This window comes from Oryzias latipes, chromosome 18 (genome assembly GCF_002234675.1).
Source record: "Oryzias latipes chromosome 18, ASM223467v1".
NCBI classification, from domain to species: domain Eukaryota; kingdom Metazoa; phylum Chordata; class Actinopteri; order Beloniformes; family Adrianichthyidae; genus Oryzias; species Oryzias latipes.
In genome coordinates, this window is record NC_019876.2 from 28,656,991 (window position 1) to 28,674,012 (window position 17,022).

At 42.6% G+C, this 17,022-nt stretch overlaps 2 protein-coding genes across 2 annotated transcripts; both read right to left on the reverse strand.

Annotated features, from left to right (window-relative positions):
• Positions 1-1,172: 1,172 nt before the first annotated feature.
• Positions 1,173-6,753, reverse strand: LOC101168326 (high affinity immunoglobulin epsilon receptor subunit gamma). The gene is made up of 5 exons (XM_004080054.4): positions 6,572-6,753; positions 2,917-3,008; positions 1,997-2,038; positions 1,770-1,793; positions 1,173-1,703 (listed from the first exon to the last, which is right to left on the reverse strand). Exons 1-5 carry the CDS (start codon positions 6,636-6,638, stop codon positions 1,650-1,652), a joined length of 279 nt encoding a protein of 92 aa, XP_004080102.1. The 5' UTR covers positions 6,639-6,753; the 3' UTR covers positions 1,173-1,649.
• Positions 6,754-6,953: 200 nt separating this feature from the next.
• On the reverse strand, positions 6,954-16,723 carry ndufs2 (NADH:ubiquinone oxidoreductase core subunit S2). The gene is made up of 14 exons (XM_004080055.4): positions 16,592-16,723; positions 14,186-14,289; positions 13,895-14,085; positions 12,404-12,524; positions 11,919-12,031; positions 11,588-11,662; positions 11,268-11,345; positions 9,537-9,622; positions 9,336-9,455; positions 8,947-9,076; positions 7,598-7,693; positions 7,406-7,489; positions 7,184-7,241; positions 6,954-7,105 (listed from the first exon to the last, which is right to left on the reverse strand). The coding sequence occupies exons 1-14, from the start codon at positions 16,696-16,698 to the stop codon at positions 7,068-7,070; spliced, it is 1,401 nt and encodes a 466-aa protein (XP_004080103.1). The 5' UTR covers positions 16,699-16,723; the 3' UTR covers positions 6,954-7,067.
• Between the last annotated feature and the right edge of the window lie 299 nt (positions 16,724-17,022).

Below are 17,022 nucleotides of genomic sequence, written 5' to 3' on the forward strand. Positions count from 1 at the left end.
ATCTTTATGTGAAATGTTCACAGATGTATCAGGAATGAACCACGTTAAAACCACAGAAGAAGTAGGAATAAACACGCTAAGAACACGTAAACCAACGTAGAACATGAACCGTGTGATTATTGTGATGTTTATCTGTAATTCATTAGTGATTCATGCATCAATGATGTCATCTGAACGTGATCTGTGCGCCGTATACGTGATCTAAAAGTTACACATCAGTGATTCATGCATGAAAAGTCTGTTAGACAAACGTGGAACGCTCCTGGAAAGACACACATTAGTGGAGGAACCTCACAAAATTCACACACAATTGTGTAAGATTTATATAATAATTATACATAAACTACAGTAGGTAAAATACACATAAACTGTATAATTCTCAATCGACCAAAAATTCTGAACATTTCTAAACTGAATTCACGTAAAGACCCGTCGGCTGAAACCCTCAGCGGACATCTGAGCACATCGACGAACGCAAGAAACACGTATGAATGACGTAGATCACGCATGGATCACGGAAGACCGACATTTCATACGTGGAAAATTTGCGTAGTGGCTGTGTGACTCGACTTTCAGGTTGGGGGTGAGAGGGGCTGTAAGCTAGTGGGAGTGAGTGTAAACAGATGGACCATTGGGAAATGGGGGCGGGCTTACTTACCGACAGTCCCGCCCACAACTCAGAGGTGGATTTCTCATGAACTCCTGCCGCTCCGCAGAAACGATGTTCAAGAAACCGACACAGCTTTATTCATTTAGGCTTAAATGTCGTAATTATGATCAAAGACCGCTGGGATGCTTTGAAAATTGATTAAAAGACGATCAGAGCGGGACTTCAGGTAAAAGGAAGACGCCCCCCCCCCCCCCCCCCCCCCCTCCACAATGCGTTTCTCATTTGACAGTTATTGAAATATCAGAACACTGATTATCACACAAACACACGAGGCAAAATCTAGATTTTTGTGTTGATTCTTAAAAAATATGAGCAAATAGCATAATTTAAATCCATTATACCAAAAATTAAAGACCTACGGATGCAGAAGTTATTTGTTAATATTCTGCAAATAGTTTTTATGGCAAATTTTTTAAAAAAGAAAAGAAAAAAATTAAAAGAAATTTGAAAAACAGACTTTGAAGGAGAAACCATTACAGAAGCAAATTTAGAACAAAACCTAAAGAATGTTGGAAATGTTTATTTAGAAACTGAAATGATACATTTAAAAAAAAAACACAATAAAATCCGATTTGACAAACTTATGGAGCAAAATAACTGTTTCCCTGGAGGTTTGCATCTACTTTAACGGTTTCATGAACACATGTATTTACAGAGGAATGTAAAGGGAATCCTGATCCCCTTTGCTTTGGCAGTTTCTCTGGACTCTTTCTTTCCATTTGCCGAATGAATTTTTCTTCCTTTGAGGGATAAATTACAGAAATCTTCCTGCGTGTTTGCTTTTATTTGTGGGTTTGTGCTTCAGAGCTCTAAATACGTTGTTTTTGCTTGTAAATAAAGGCTTCTGGAGCATCAGATGTTTGTCAGAGGGAAGCTGCACGAGTGTGAAGTAAAATGGTCGCTAAAAGCAGAGTGGTTAATGAGGTTATTAAAGACAGAACAAAACAAAAAAAAGTGGACTTCCTTCCTTCCTGCAGCGTCACTTCTTCATGCCGATGGTCTCATACGTGTCTGTGGCGTGAGGAGTCAGGCCCTGAACACAGACGGAGAGTTTCAGCGTTCGTCCCCACGCCGCATTACCGCTGCTGCGTGGACTTACCGTGTAGATGCCCTCCTCCACGTTCTGACGGGACAAAGCGGGAAAAAAAAAACAACGTTAGACGGAACCCCAGAAGGACGAAAGAGCTCAAAATGACCGTGGAGTCAGAAACTGCTGAGACTGGCGTCTTTTTTCATTTGCCCTCTGAGGTCACATCTAACCGCCAACATCGTTTCCCCCTGCAGACTCTGACTCCCACAGGTTTAACTGCACACTCTGGTAGATACCTGGCCGCCTTTAGCTCCTTTAGCCTCTCTGGCGCTCATAATCTGCACAAGGAAAACAAAACAGGAGAAGTTTATTACAGACGCAAGGTCACAAAAAACACTAAACAAAGACTTGAGGATACAGTCAGCCCATGAAATGAAGGGGTTGGGTTTATAAAATGCTTTAGTTTTTCAAATTTTCATGCAATCTTTTTGTTCAACCCATGGAATAAAAGCTGAAAGTCTGCACTTCAATGGCATCTGAGTTATTTTAGTTAAAATTCACTGTGGTAATGTACAGAAACTAAATTAGAAAGAATGCGTCTCTGTCCAAATATTCATGGTCCTGACTGTAAAAATAAAACCTATAAGTATAAAAACAATCAAATAACCAAGTGTCATAAAGTGAAACTACTGCTGACTAAAAAATGAAAAAGTTTTAAAAAAGGTGACCGTACCAAAACCTCCAAATAGGGGGGTGCTCTCTAAAAGTGCTGTACCTGGCGTTGGTGAGAGTTCAGAGGATTTTGTTATTTGAAATGTAGAAATAGAAATAGAAAAAAGTTCACTCTGAACCTCTTGATGCCGGATTTTATTTCCAGCTTTGAGAAGAAGAGAAAATATTTTTTTATGTTTTTGCTTCCAAGTGGATGGAAAAAGGGTTTGATGCATATCTGCATCAATAGGTGTTTTTAACAAGCTTCAGACTAACATTAAAGTTTCTACACAGAATCTAGAGAAAATGAAACATTTACAACCAAATTATGGGATATAAAATATAAAAGACACAACATTTAACTGTCAAGTCTTCCAAAAGGATGTCTGATGAATGAAATCATCTTTTTCATTCATTCTCTGTTTCTGCAGGATCAGTCAGCTGAACCTGCGTCACCATCCTTTGCCCTCGTCGTTAAATGCTGATGGAAATGCGCCGAACAGACCTTGATCCGGCAGTACAGCGCAGTCAGGATGATGCCGTACAAGAACAGGATGCCGTCCAGCACGTAGCAGATCTCCGGCTCGGAGAGCGCGTCTGAGGACACACAGGTGAGCGTTGAATGTAAAGACTTCCTGTAGCATTCCAAACAACTAACTACAGTTGTTGTGTTGGGATTTTTCCGAGCGTCATTTGTAGAAGTGATCATCTCAGCAGAAAAGAAAGGAGGTATTTCCCTCCCCATGTAACCAGGGCGACCCCATTCTGAGGGGGCAGACACCCCCAGAGCCATTCGGAGCAGAGAAATTGTACTCGGCTCCAGGCGTCTGTTTTCTTTAATGTCCTGTGTTTACAGAATTATCTTTTTGACTCTTTCAGGAGCTCGAAAAGCGGATGCGGTCAGTTCAAACTTCACTCCTTCTTTCTTTGGCCTCCTGCTGAGGTTCCTCCTCTGCTTTTCCTCATCGTTCACACAGAAAGCTTCACATCAAACTCAGAAGAACCACCCGTCCGCCCCTGAAGGTGTTGTTCTGTAGCTATTTTTTTTTAATGCTTTTTATTTAAGTGAGAGAACTAAGAAAATACACTGAAAAGATAAACCTGATAAACAAAGACCAAAAGACAACCAATACAAACGCAAGAAAGAAAGGGACAAAAACAAGTGTGTGAGAGCGAATGACGGCGAGAGAGAGAGGATTCTGTCCTATTACATACTGACAATCATGCATTATGATTATTATATATATATATCTAGGGATACATTAGTAAAGATTCATAAAGATGGGCTATAGAAATATATATAACTATACAGTCATTATATTCTTGATACAGCTATAAAGGCCTTACAGTCTAATTGAAAACGAGTATTATTTCAATCCCGGTATAGATGTCTAATTCTACGGATATTTAAAAAGTTCTGTAGCTCTTTCTACTCATCTCCTGATGTTCACATCTTGAATTTGACCTCCACCTGTTGACCGGTTGGATTTTATAGCGTGAAACCTTCTCTGGCGCGGGGCTTCACTGCAACTGTGTGCGAATGACGATGCGTTTAGTGTCCTCTACAAAACTGCCCTATAAGGAAATGCGGCTGAGATGGTGAGGCATCAACAGGCGTTGCATCAATGAAACAGTTCGGCTCTGAGAAACGGCGTCTGACTTCCTGAAAACGACGAGACTAAAGACAGAAATACTCAGAAATGTCATTTCAGGCCTAATTCTTTCGAAATAAACGTCACAGAAACATATGAGCATGGGATCGGATCTTTGGCGGCCTTCAGCACCTCAACTTTGGAGCGTGTGGGCATTGTTAACTGAGAGAAACCCCGGAATCAAACCAGCAACCTTTCGAGCAGCAAATACTGAACTCCACAAATAAAATGAACAGAAACCTTTTCATTTATTCATCGAGAATCTGTTGTCATGATCGCTGACGTTCGTCTTCTTAAGCCGCTGTGTTCCTTTCGGGGTCGTGGGGTCACGAGGCCGCCAGAGCTCGACCTGGCTACTGTCGGGCGAAGGCGATGATCTTTTTAAAATAAGACACGCTATAAAATGCTATTCCAGTCAGCATTCAAATAGTAAACCCCTTAAAAAACTCCTTAAACTATGGAGTTTGAAGATCCCTTAAAGGCGTTTGCCGCTGCGATATCTGACAACCGACATCAAAAGGAAAATATGAAACCAAGTAACATTACTTAGTACTTTTGCCCCTTTTGGGGGCTACCAGGGCAGGTTCCCAGTCTGTCGCCGAGGGGCATCTTAGAGCACCCAATCAACCCATGAAGCATGTTTTTGGATGGAAGCTGGAAAACCCACGCGTGTGAGTGGAGAACATACATGTTCTGTTCAGGCCCCCCCCAGCCGGGACTTGAACCATGGGCCTTCTTACTGTGCTAACCACTGCACCCCTGAAAGGACAATAAAGCAAACCAAAAAAAAGCCTTTTTTCCTTCTTTGTGGGACGCTGGTTGAAGAATTTAAAGTAAAAAAAAAGAAAAAAAGCAGAAAGGAAGAAGCTGTTACCAGCCAGAAGAGGTTGATGCTAAAGCAGATGTGAGATATTTCTATAAATAGCTGTTGCACAATGTGGCAGAAATATCTCCAGAATCTGAAGCTCCAGTTAGTTCACGGCAGAAAGCTGCATGAGGAAGCAGATACGTCTGATCGAAGACCCGCTTGTCCTCCTAAACGTCCGCTTGAACGGATTCCGTTCGATCCCAGAGCTTCCTCCACGACGGATCCTCAGGTCCGAAGGGGGATCGGCGATTCTTTGACTAGGGCAGCTCGCGCTCACGGGTCCGGACGCCAGACGGCCTCTTTGGGCGAGGCAGCGGCGGGAAAACCCCCAAAGGATGGGAACCGCAGGCCGAAGAACGGCCTCCGAGACATTCGGGGTCAAATCCAGAGTCTGATCACGCCAACAAGGAGTCACAGCGGGCTTCATGGAAGAGAAAAGCCCCCGATTTAACCCACGTGCTGTCTTGTGGGGTCCAGATGACCCCATCCCAACGTTAACGTGCCTCCTAGGCACGTTAACGTTGGGATGGGGTCATCTGGACCCCACAAGACAGTGCACTGAACCAATCTTCACTGGTGTCCATGACATCCTCTCCACCTTTGTCATGTTACGAATAACACGTCAGTGTAAGGGTGGGGTCAGTTTGACCCCCACAAGATAGCACCAGGGATGACGAGAGAGGATGAACTTTAGCAGGTTTCAGTAGTTTCTGTTCGACCAGTCAAAATAAATTAGTGGCCAACATTTATTGATTAGCCCCATCGTCTGTTTGGAGGCCGATTTCCGCTTCAGTCGTGTTTTTTTTTTTCTTTCCTCTCACCAACAAAAACAAGTTTTCTGTTTAAAGCATAAAAAGAAAATGACATCAGCTCTCCAGGAAACACGCCGGGCAGCTCACATCTTTTCAAATTCTTCCCTTTTTTTTTTTTTACATTTTCAGGTCAGAACTGTCAAGGCGAGTCGACCAGCAGTGACTCTTTCTTTCCACGGCCTTTTCCTTCCCACTTTCTTCACTTTATTTAAGGAAACGAATCACTTCTCTAAAAATGTTGAATCACATGACGGTCTCACTTTAGCTGCTCTTTTACTGGACACTTTTGCCGTTTTCTTTGAGATTTCCTGATCACATTTGGAAAAATATTTCATTTTTGAAAAAAAAATGAAATATTTTTTGTAACATTTAACAAAAACCTTTAAATGTACACACATATATATACTATTTAGGAGTATAATGTACCTCAAAGTTCAAACTGTCTTTGTTATCTCACCCCTAACCGTTGCCTTTTGGACCTTTTTTCCGCTTATAAAAGCTTTTTTTTTTCTTTCTTTAAGACTGAAATTGAAATGAAGCGTTGCTGTTCTGTAAAGAATAAAGTACAGGATGTTTCAAAGAGAAGTCTGTGGTGTCATTTCTATACGAACAGCTGAAGTGGCCACAGGATTCGCCATCGGGGTTAAGTTCTCTTTTCACAGGAACTGTGATGTGGCGGCCTGCTTTCTGCCGCCGGTCGTCCGCTCTGACGAGGTTCCGTTCGCCGGCGCTCGGCTGTAAGGGTGAAGGTTTGAATCTAGCGGACGCCAGATCCACCGGATGCCTTTGAAGTGGTTTTTAGGAAGGAAAAGAAAAAGAGAAGCTCACCAGCTCTCCCAAAGCTCATCCCCAGAAGAACGGCCCCCAGGAGCGGGTTCCTGCCCCACGCGGCCATGGCAGATGAGGCTCGGCTCGAGTATCGGGCTCCTGCAGTCGACGGCAAAGCTCGGCAGCTCGTCTGCGCTCTGAGGTGGGTGTTGCATACTTCACAGCTCAGAGGGGAAGTTGTGGTCTGAGCTTGAAGTCCAGATCTCACGATACCCCCCCCCCCCCCCTTCTAAAACACAATCTGAGGGAAGACGCACCGCGGACGCCTTTTATCTTCTGACATCATTTAAAAACAAAAAAAGAGCTTTACTACGTTTTATGACACCATAAAGAATGGAAACGCTTCAGGACGGCAGCAGTGAGGAGAGCTGAAGGCTTTGCAGAGATAAAACATTTATTGGGTTTGTACACGACGAGCGCGGAAAGCCTCACAGAGAACAGGAAGCGCTGGTCTGGAGATGTGTGAAAACAGCGCTTCTTCATTAGCAGCACAACGCTAACGGTCAACCTCGCCAAACACGATGTCCTGGGTGCCTGCGGAGACGTAAACATGGCGGTAAAAACAGGAACAAGCACACCATCACCCTCACTCGCCCTCCCTCCCTCCCTCACCTATAATGGCCACCACATCTGCCAACATGTGTCCTTTGGCCATTTTGTCCAGACCGGCCTGCAAGACAAAAAAACACGCCGCGTGAAGATCCAGATCACGCCAAAGACGTTTCACTGCATTGATGTGAGGGGAGGGGGGGCCAACAGGAAGCAGGCAGATGGTCCAAGAAAATAATGCCTGTAATGAGCTGTTTGTTTCAGAGTCAAGTCTTAAACGCGCACCAGGTGAGCAAATCCGGGGGCTTTGATCTTGCAGCGGTAGGGCCTGCTAGAGCCGTCAGAGACCAGGTAAACCCCGAACTCCCCCTGCAGAAAGACAAATCCCCCCCCGGCTGAGCACACAGCAACAAACGCAGAGATGTGCCAACGAAACGTCACCAGAGTAAACCCAAAACGCCGTTTTGACGGCCTCACCTTGGGGGCCTCCACGGCCGTGTACGTGGCCCCCGGAGGGACCTGGTAGCCCTCCGTGTACAGTTTGAAGTGGTGGATGAGAGACTCCATCGACGTCTGGAGGACGAGAAGAAAAAGAGGTTTGAACGTCTGAATTATTGAATTAAACTCTAATTGTACCACGGTCCGGGTGAATCCTCCATTCTGATTGGCTGCTGGGTGTGCATTAAAAAGTGATATGCCACAGGATAACCGTACAATGAAAAAGAAGTTCCGGTCACCTAGCTTAAATGTTTTGTGTCACTGCACCGGCTTCTTTAAAACAACATCTTTAGCTTCATCATCTGGACAAAAACAAGCGGTAAGAGGAGAACTTTCTCTCCAACTGATCCTTTATTCACGATCAGCATAAATATATCGCTTTAAATTGCCGACTCTTGACAGCAGCTGTGGTGCAGCGCCTTGTCACGGTAACGTGACAAGGCGCCGCACGTAACAAAATTGTCTGCTTTTTGTGAAAAAAATTATCCAAATCAGAAAAAAAACAAGAAATAAAAACTGGTTAATCTTTATTCCCTTTTGTAAGTGGCCATGGTATAGGCAGGTTAATGGTAGACGAAGTGTGCATTATCACTTCTTAACGCACTTTGCAAAAGCAACTGTCAGTTCGGGCTTCCAAGGCGTAGGTTAAAAAGCGATAATGCACACTTCGTCGGCCATTAACCCTTACGTGCTAATCCACGGCTAAAGAAGTTCTGGTCATGCATGTTCTATATCACTGCACTATATATAGATATATATGTATATTTGGGGGGGGGGGGGGGGTATGGGTTTTGGTTTCTGGGATGTGTTTTCCAGTTTCTCTTCCTTTATTCTAGTATCTTCCTCCATTTCTTGCTGCTTAACTCATTCCACAATTTTTCCACTATTTTAATCATTCTTCTATTCAAAAGTTCAGCTCTTTCAGCTTTTTCCAGCTATGACTTTTGGTTTTTATCAAATCCTTGAACTTTTCAAAATATTCCAGGATTTCTGCCTCCATTGAAATACATTGGGAATCCTTGGTGCAGAAGCTCGCTGGTTCGATACCCGGCGCTTGTGCACTGCTGTTTTCACGTTATTTATGGGCAACTTTAATCATTTCTTTATTATTTTTTGCACCAATTATTCCCCTTTAAGTTTCATTTTCATTCAGCGGTACAGCATTTAACCTGCATTTTCTTCTGGACATGCAGCTCTTTCTAGCCGTCATGGTGGTCTTTAACATCTAACCGTGGTTTTACATTTCAGGGTTGCCGTAGAATTAGGACAAACTTCTCATAAATTTTGCACTGGGTGAAGCGTTGAGCCTCAGGATGACGGATACTCGCCTTCATCTCAGACCTCTTAGGCGGGGCCACTTTGGCATCATCCACCTTTATCTCCCCCTCTGGCATCTTGTTGAGCGCCTCGTGCATTATTCTCAGAGACTGCCTCATCTCCTCCACGCGGCACAGGTATCTGGGTCGCACAAACACAGGAAGACGAGCCAAACTTCAGCTTTCACACCATGTTAACGTTACAAAACCCCACCAGAGACCACAAACGTTGACCGATCGAGCTGAGTGGGAGTGGGGGCGGACGCTCTCTGCAAGAGGCGCTGGGGACACGTGGTTTTGAGGTACTCAGAGGAACCAGACCGCATGCAAACAAAGATTTTTTTAAAAGAAAAGCCCTCCCAAAGGCCAAACAACAGAAAGGGACAGAAAATCGCACTCGCCTGTCGTAGCAGTCTCCGTTGCTTCCAATAGGAACGTCAAATTCCACTTCATCGTACTTGTCATAGGGCTGGGACTTCCTCAGGTCCCACTTGATTCCCGACCCTCGCAGCATCACGCCACTGAAAAATGGAAGACAGCAGGAGAAAGGTCAGAGGTTCAGCTCTAGAACTCATATTTTCAAGCTCCGCCCACAGGCCGACCTGAAGCCGTAGTTCAGGGCCTCCTCTGCGGTGACCACTCCAATTCCCACTGTCCGATTCTTCCAAATGCGATTGTTGGTTAACATCTGCAAAAGATTGGTTCAGGAGAAAGAGGATTCATCTCGTTCTATCCACCATGTTTAAATGACAGACATGTACGGAGTCACTTCTGTGCCATTATTTCAAGAGCGTAAAACATACATTTTGTGTGTTCAAAAATATAATTTGCACTTGAAACAGGAAGAAGATGCACCTCAAACTCAAAATTATGTGCAAACAAAATGTTACTCTTGAAACTTAAAATAGGTGCAAAATTGTTTTTTAACTTTAAGTGAAAAATTACAACAGAGTTTTAGGGCCAGTTTACACATTTCTTTTCTAAATTACGACTTTTGAGTCGTAAATTTACGAGAAAAAAAGTCATAACTGTTAACTTACGAGATTTTAAGTCGTAAATTTACGAGAAAAAGGAACAACTGTTACATTTCGAGTTTTTAAGTCGTAAATTTACGTGATAAAAAAGCCATAAATGTTACGTTACGAAATTTTAGGTCGTAAATTTACGAGGGGGAAAAATGGCGTAAATTTCTGAGAAAAAAAGTCATAACTGTTAAATTACGGTATGAGATTTAAATTCGTAAATTCTCGAGAAAAAAAACTTGTTAATTTAAGACTTAAAATCTCGTACATTTAAGAGGAAAAAAGTCACAATGTTACATTACAAGATTTAAAGTCGTAAATTAACGAGAAAAAAGTCATAGCTGGTACATTAAGAGATTTTAAGCAGTAAATTTACGAGAGAAAAAGTCATAACCGTTACATTAAGAGATTTAAGGTCCTAAATTTATGAGAAAAAAGTCATAACTGTTCAATAACAGTAAGAGATTTTAATTCGTAAATTTTACATAAAAAATATTGTAAACTTACCAGTTTTTTTTTGTACATTTACGACTTTAAATCTCTTAATGTAACAGTTATGACTTTTTCTCTCGTAAATTTACTACTTAAAATTTTGTAATGTAACTGTTACTAACCCTGCGCCAGCTTCTTTAAACAACCTTTATCTTCATCATCTGCACAAAAACAAGCGGTAAGAGGACAACTTTCTCTCTGAACTGATGCTTTATTCACGATCAGCATAGATATATCGCTTTATATCGCTGAATCTTGACAGCAGTGGTGGTGCGGCGCCTTGTACGTGTACGTGCCTTGTCACGGTAACGTGACAAGGCACGTAACACGTAACAAATTGTCTGGTTTTTGTGTAAAAAACCAATCCAAATCGGAAAAAAACAAAAATTTAAAAACTGGTTAATATTTATTTCTTTTGTAAGTGGCCATGGTATAAGCGGGTTAATGGTAGACGAAGTGTGCATGATCACTTTCAGCGCACTTTGCAAAAGCAGCAAATGCTTCCACGGCGTGCGTTAAAAAGTGATACTACACATTCTTCAGCCATTGACCCTTACATAATGCACAGTGTTAATCCACGCCTAAAGAAGAGATTTTATTTGGTAAATTCATGATATAAAATCTCGTAAATTTACGAGTTTTCTTTTTGTAAATTTACTACTTTAAATCTCGTAATTTTCTTTTTTCTTTCTGTGGCCCTAAAACTCAGTTGTACCAAATAATTTTTGGAGCGCATAGAATTTTTTTTACGCTCAGTGAATTTTGGGCTTGAAATAATGGCACATAAATCCCTCCATAGAACACGCTTCCCGTGCGTACCTCCTCCACTTCGTCAATGCGTATGGAGAAATTCTTGCACCACTCGTAGATGTCGTCCATCAGACCGAGGGGCATGTCCTGGAACACGACAGAAGCGTCTTAGTTTCAACCTAGGAATGTGGTCAGGCATCACAGACTGAACCCTGACATTTTTTTTAACCCGTTTACTCAATGATTTCTGTTTGAGTGACAGCATGATTTAATTAGTGCTAAAAGTTCATTTGATGCCAAACCACTTAGTAAAATGGGAGTTCGATTCACTTTAAATAAACCTGGACAGGTTCGGCTGCGCTTCAGACTGAAAAGCAGACTTCTGGTACCTGATGAACTCCTCCGGGCCGGACGTATGCGGCGTGCATTCTGGCTCCTGACACCCGCTCGTAGAACTCAAACATCTAGCAGGAAACCAGAAGAAAACCTCAAACGTCTCGTTTCAGATTACAGCGAGGCAGTTAGGCATCCCCAAACTTTGAACAGCTAAAAATGCATTCAATTCTGGACAAGCAATTGTCTAAATACACTACACCAAGATTTCCTGCAGAACAGGAACAGATTTCCACAAAAAAAAAAAACTCATGAAGGCAATAATAATGCACTAAGCGAGGGATGAACTGAAAAACCTTTTCACACTAATAAGACCCCGGAGCTGACCTTCTCCCTCTCCTCAAACATCCAGAAGAAGGGCGTCATGGCGCCGATGTCCAGGGCGTGTGTGGTGACGGCCATGATGTGATTCAGGATGCGGGTCAACTCTCCGTACAGAACTATCAACAGAACCAGGTTTAAGCTTTTTACCCACAAAACAAACCACATATACTATATCTTAACACATCCTTTTTGTTAAAAAACAACATTTTTTTGTTGTTTAAAAACTGAAATGAATAATTAATAATAAATGGAATGTTCCAATTAATCAAGAAAAGATCATTTGAATAATAAATCACGTGAATATATAAAAAAAAAAAGATTCTCAATTCTAATTGTTTGGGGATTTTGTGCATAAAAACTGAAGGGATGAAAATATAACTAGTAACTAATCGTTACAGGAACATTTGGTTTGGGTGAGACAGGAGTACAAAAAGGAGTAAGAAAGTTCTGATGTCTGTAAGGAAACGTGTGGCGAGGGGGCGGAGCACCTCTAATCCACTGGGCCCGGGGCGGAGCTTGGATGTTGAGCAGCTTCTCCACAGCCAGAGAGTACGCCTGCTCGTTGCACATCATGGAAACGTAGTCCAGCCGGTCGAAGTAGGGCAGAGCCTTGAAAAAAACAACACAAAAAAACCACGTCAAACTTTAAAATACCAAGTTTTTATTTCCCTTTTATTCCAAAAGGCAGCGAGGTAGACTGCCAGTTACCATGGCTACATGTTAGCTAACTTCTTCCTGTGTTGTTATTCTCTCTTCATTAACCTGTTTTGGACGGCCATGGCCCGCTTTTTTTTTTTTTTTTTACATGAAGTGTGTGATGGCGTGCCTGCTCCCCCTTCTTGGACCCTTTCCCACCCTTTCTGGGTCATGAGGCGGTCCGCGGGCGCAGCGTTCACTCGATGGTCATCGGTTGGTAACAACAAAATGACCGCAGATTACAGGAGAGAAGCTGAGGAGACGATGATGGTCGGTCCTCTTCATCCTCCTCATCATTGTCCTCTGCATGACACCATGGGCGAACAGAGCAGCGCATTGGGTCGGAGGCTTCAACACCTCCCTGCAGGAAGGAGCGCCTCTGCAGATCGTTCTTCCGTTCAGCTACGAGACTCTACAGCGCCTCACAGACGCCGGACAATCCATGTCAATGATTTTTTGAGTGAATTTTTAGATAGATTGATCGATCTTTACTGTCAATGTCATACGAACAATGAAATTAAAAGTCTCTTGTGGTCAGTGCAACATTCATCCATTTAAAAAAATGTAAACTTACTACTGAAATAATAAATAATACTACATAAAAAGTGCTTCAAAATGTGTTAAAATTGTTAAAAACCGGAGAAATAATAGTAACAAAAATAAAGATATTTTTAGTGTTAATGAAAGTCTATATCTGCTGCTGTTTTTAATGGAGCTATGCTAAGAAGATCATTTCTCCTTTGTGAGATTCTACTCTACTCTATTCTACATTTTATCCATTTAATTAAACAATTTCTAAACAGCTTAAAGTTTGGACTCATGAATTCAGTCAAATTCAAAATCAACAATAGATTTGAGAACTTTTCCTCAAATGAAAGTTTTCATAAAAGCTATAAATGGTTAACAATAATTTCATAAATCAGTCCATTCATGTGTTTAACATAAAACATTGAGACTTCACGCACGACGTGAGCCTCTTCTGTCTCAACGTGCTTCCTCTCACCACTAACGTTGTTGTTGACTTCCTCTCAGTTTAAGCTCCATCAATTAAAACAAAGAAGCCTCCAAAAGATTCCTCTGCAGGGTTCAGCTTCACCTTTGTGTTTGTCTGTGAAAAACGGCGTCCTCGGAGAAACAGCAGCATCTCCCAGACGGCTGACAGGAAGGAGAATCAGCGAGAGGGTGGGCCCTCACTTCTAATCTCCAAACCTGTTTCTCACACCGCTCCGCTTTTCATCCCCCTGTGGGGGGTTTTCGCTGTGGGGTAGGTGAGGCCTGCGTACCTGCAGGTAGGTCTTGTACTCGATGAGCTTCTCGGTGCCGCGGTGGAGCAGGCCGATGTGCGGGTCGCATTTTTTGACGGACTCTCCGCTGAGCTCCATCACCAGTCGCAGCACGCCGTGAGCGGCCGGATGCTGCGGCCCAAAGTTGATGGTGAGGTTGGACACGTCCTTCTCAGCAGGAGGATCTTTGTCTGAAGGTGAAACAAACACAAAGGGGTTTACAAGAAAACAAGGATTTCTGCTCCCGCATTTAAACCCGAGGATAGCTCTTTAAGGGGCGGGGGTGCGTACCATTCCAGGGGGGTGGGACCCATTTCTCGTTAACAGCAGTGGGGTACATGACGGCCCCCGCATACTGCTCCATCCATTCCACGTCTGGCTGCCATTGTTTCTGCCTACAAGACAGAGAACAGGGATTGTGAATAGGAGGCTTTAGTTTGGTAGTGTAGAGTGGAAATATGACCACTTATGCCAGAGACTTTTTAATGACACAGTCATTGATCTCTAATTATATCACTTCACTTGCCCCCAAAAAAATTGATCCGTCATTTTTTTCTAATGAAAAATAATCTGCATATGTTTGACTTTGATACTTGATCTGCATTTGCTATGAAGATTTCTGAAACAGCGTTATGTCTATTTATTCATAATAATTAAGGTAATTTATCTTTGTCATGTGATTTATTGATACTTAAGGATTATTAATGACCTAAAACTGTGTTGGTAAGGCATAGATATCTGATAACCGCTGCTCTTTCTAGCCAGGTCAAGACAGGTGTGCCACAGGGTTCGCTTGTAGGACTCATTTTGTTCTCCGTTCATATCAACCACCCCAAATGCATCATATCATCTTTATGCCGACGACACTGTTGTTTATTGTTGCTCTCCATCAATCTCACAAGCTTTTGAGTTTTTACAGTCTGCTTTTAGTTTTGTTAAATCTCGTCTGCAGTCACTAAAAACCGTCTTAAATGCAGATAAAGTAAAAGTGATGGTATCTTCAGACAAACAAGAATTACTGGAAGACACTCGGGTTCTAAAAACCGAGATAAGTACAAGTACCTTGGTTTTATGCTTGATAAAGAGCTCTCTTTCAAACTGCATGTTGCCTCTTTGATACATAAAAACTAAAAGTGAAGTTTGGGTTTAATTTCAGAAATAAATTCTGCTTTTCAGCCATCTCTGATAATGGTACATGCCGTACTATACCACTTCTATAACGGTTTTCTAGCTTCCTCGAGGTCCAAAGCGCTTTACAGTCACAAGCCCAATTCCCTATTCACACACTGGTGGCGGCTCCGCTGCCGAACACCGGCGCAGACCTTCCGGCAGAGGCAAGGTGGGGTTCGATGTCTCGCCCAAGGACACTTCGAAACATGGTCTCAAGAGTGCCTCGTCCACCAGTCTTCAATCATCGAGTACCGTGCATCACTGAGGTTCGTGACCGGTTCTAGTCGCCTCACTCATCACTGAGCTGAATGTCAGAGCTGAGAGGCCCTCTCTGAGCATGTAGAGGCATACACACTGAATGCCTCATGTATAAGGCGCTTCTTGGTTTGGTTTCCTCTCATCTCTGTTCTTCAAAGAAACACCATTCATCGCGCCTTGTGCTCTTACGATGTCTTTCATTGGTATGTTCCTCGTGTAAGGATCAACTCTATCCAAACTGAACTGAAATGGTCTGAGCTCGTTTCCTTTACTTTTTTTTTGTTCCACCCAGTGTGGCAGAGAAAAAGAGTGTTTTTAATTGAACTTTGTGACTGATAACTAGTGCACCTTGTAACCCCTAAACTTTAATATTCTCGCTTAAAACCATTGCACCTTCTGTCTTACGGTCTACATTTATTGCAAGTTGCTTTGCTGCACTGTAACTTTAAATTGTACTGACGTTAAGATCATTGTTTTGTTTTGTAACTATATTTATGCGACGTGGGCTGCTTGATCTCAGTGGGTTTTATCTGATCACATAAAGGTCAAAGAAAAATACATGAAAGTGTACGACTGTTATGACGTTGAACAGATCTACGTGCACCAGACTGCTGATCACCAAACCAGTTTACAATATAAAAACGTGCGCCGTAAATCAGTGTTTCTCCACCTCTGCTGCCATTGGCTGATCTTATTGGATAGATGATAGAAAAGGATAGAAAACAGGATAGAAAAGATACAGCCCTCACAAAAAATCCAATCAGTCTTCCCTTTTTATTGTAAATGAACCTTCAACGAATAAAATTTAAAGATTACAAATCATGTTCTAGCCTTCACCTTGAGCAGTTCTGTGCGCACAGGGTGAACAATAACGGGTGCGGTTCTCCACCACTTAAGAAAATATTATAACTAGCATAACTAAATACAGGTGATTAGGATAATCAATGCCTGGAGTTTTCATGATACATTGGATGATGATGATCCACCCTGCTGCTGCACTACAGGTCACCAGACAGCCGGTAAAGCCTCGATTCTGACCAATATTGGACACCATCGATCTCTTATTCACCCCATTCGGCAACAAACGCTGACCAAAAGGAAGCAGCAGCAAAATATCAATATTATAAAACACTCGTAACGTAAGCCACTGTCTGGTCTGGTGTCGTGCTAACGTCGTTAGCCGGACAAAACAGAGTTACGATGACCTAAAACTTGGACAGCGGAGAAAATTAAAAGTCCTCTTTTATTTTCTTGTTTTGGTCATCATACCTGCTCTGCAGCAGCGTGCAGCCGGGGCTCAGCACGTTACTGTTAAGTGCTAGTTTTGCTGAAGGACGTCCGAGCCTGCTAAGCGACCTCAGCACCGCCGCCGCCATCTTGGTTCTTAGACAACAACCGCTGTCACGCTTGTGACGTCATTCACATCGGTCTTGTGGAAGGTCTGGGAGGCACGCGGCTGCCCCCTTCCGGGACGTTTGTGAATGAGCGGGAAAAGCAACAACAACAAAAAACGAAATTTGTCAATTCGTGGAAGCGCCTCGCAATGTTTTATTTAAAATACTGGTAAATTCTATTTGTGAGGCTATAGTTACTTGCTATATTTATACTTACGTTTACTTACTAAAAAAACATCAGATATTCTGCTTTTTGCTAAGGATCTTGAACACTGCTTTTCAAAAACACTGAAGACATTTTTTTTC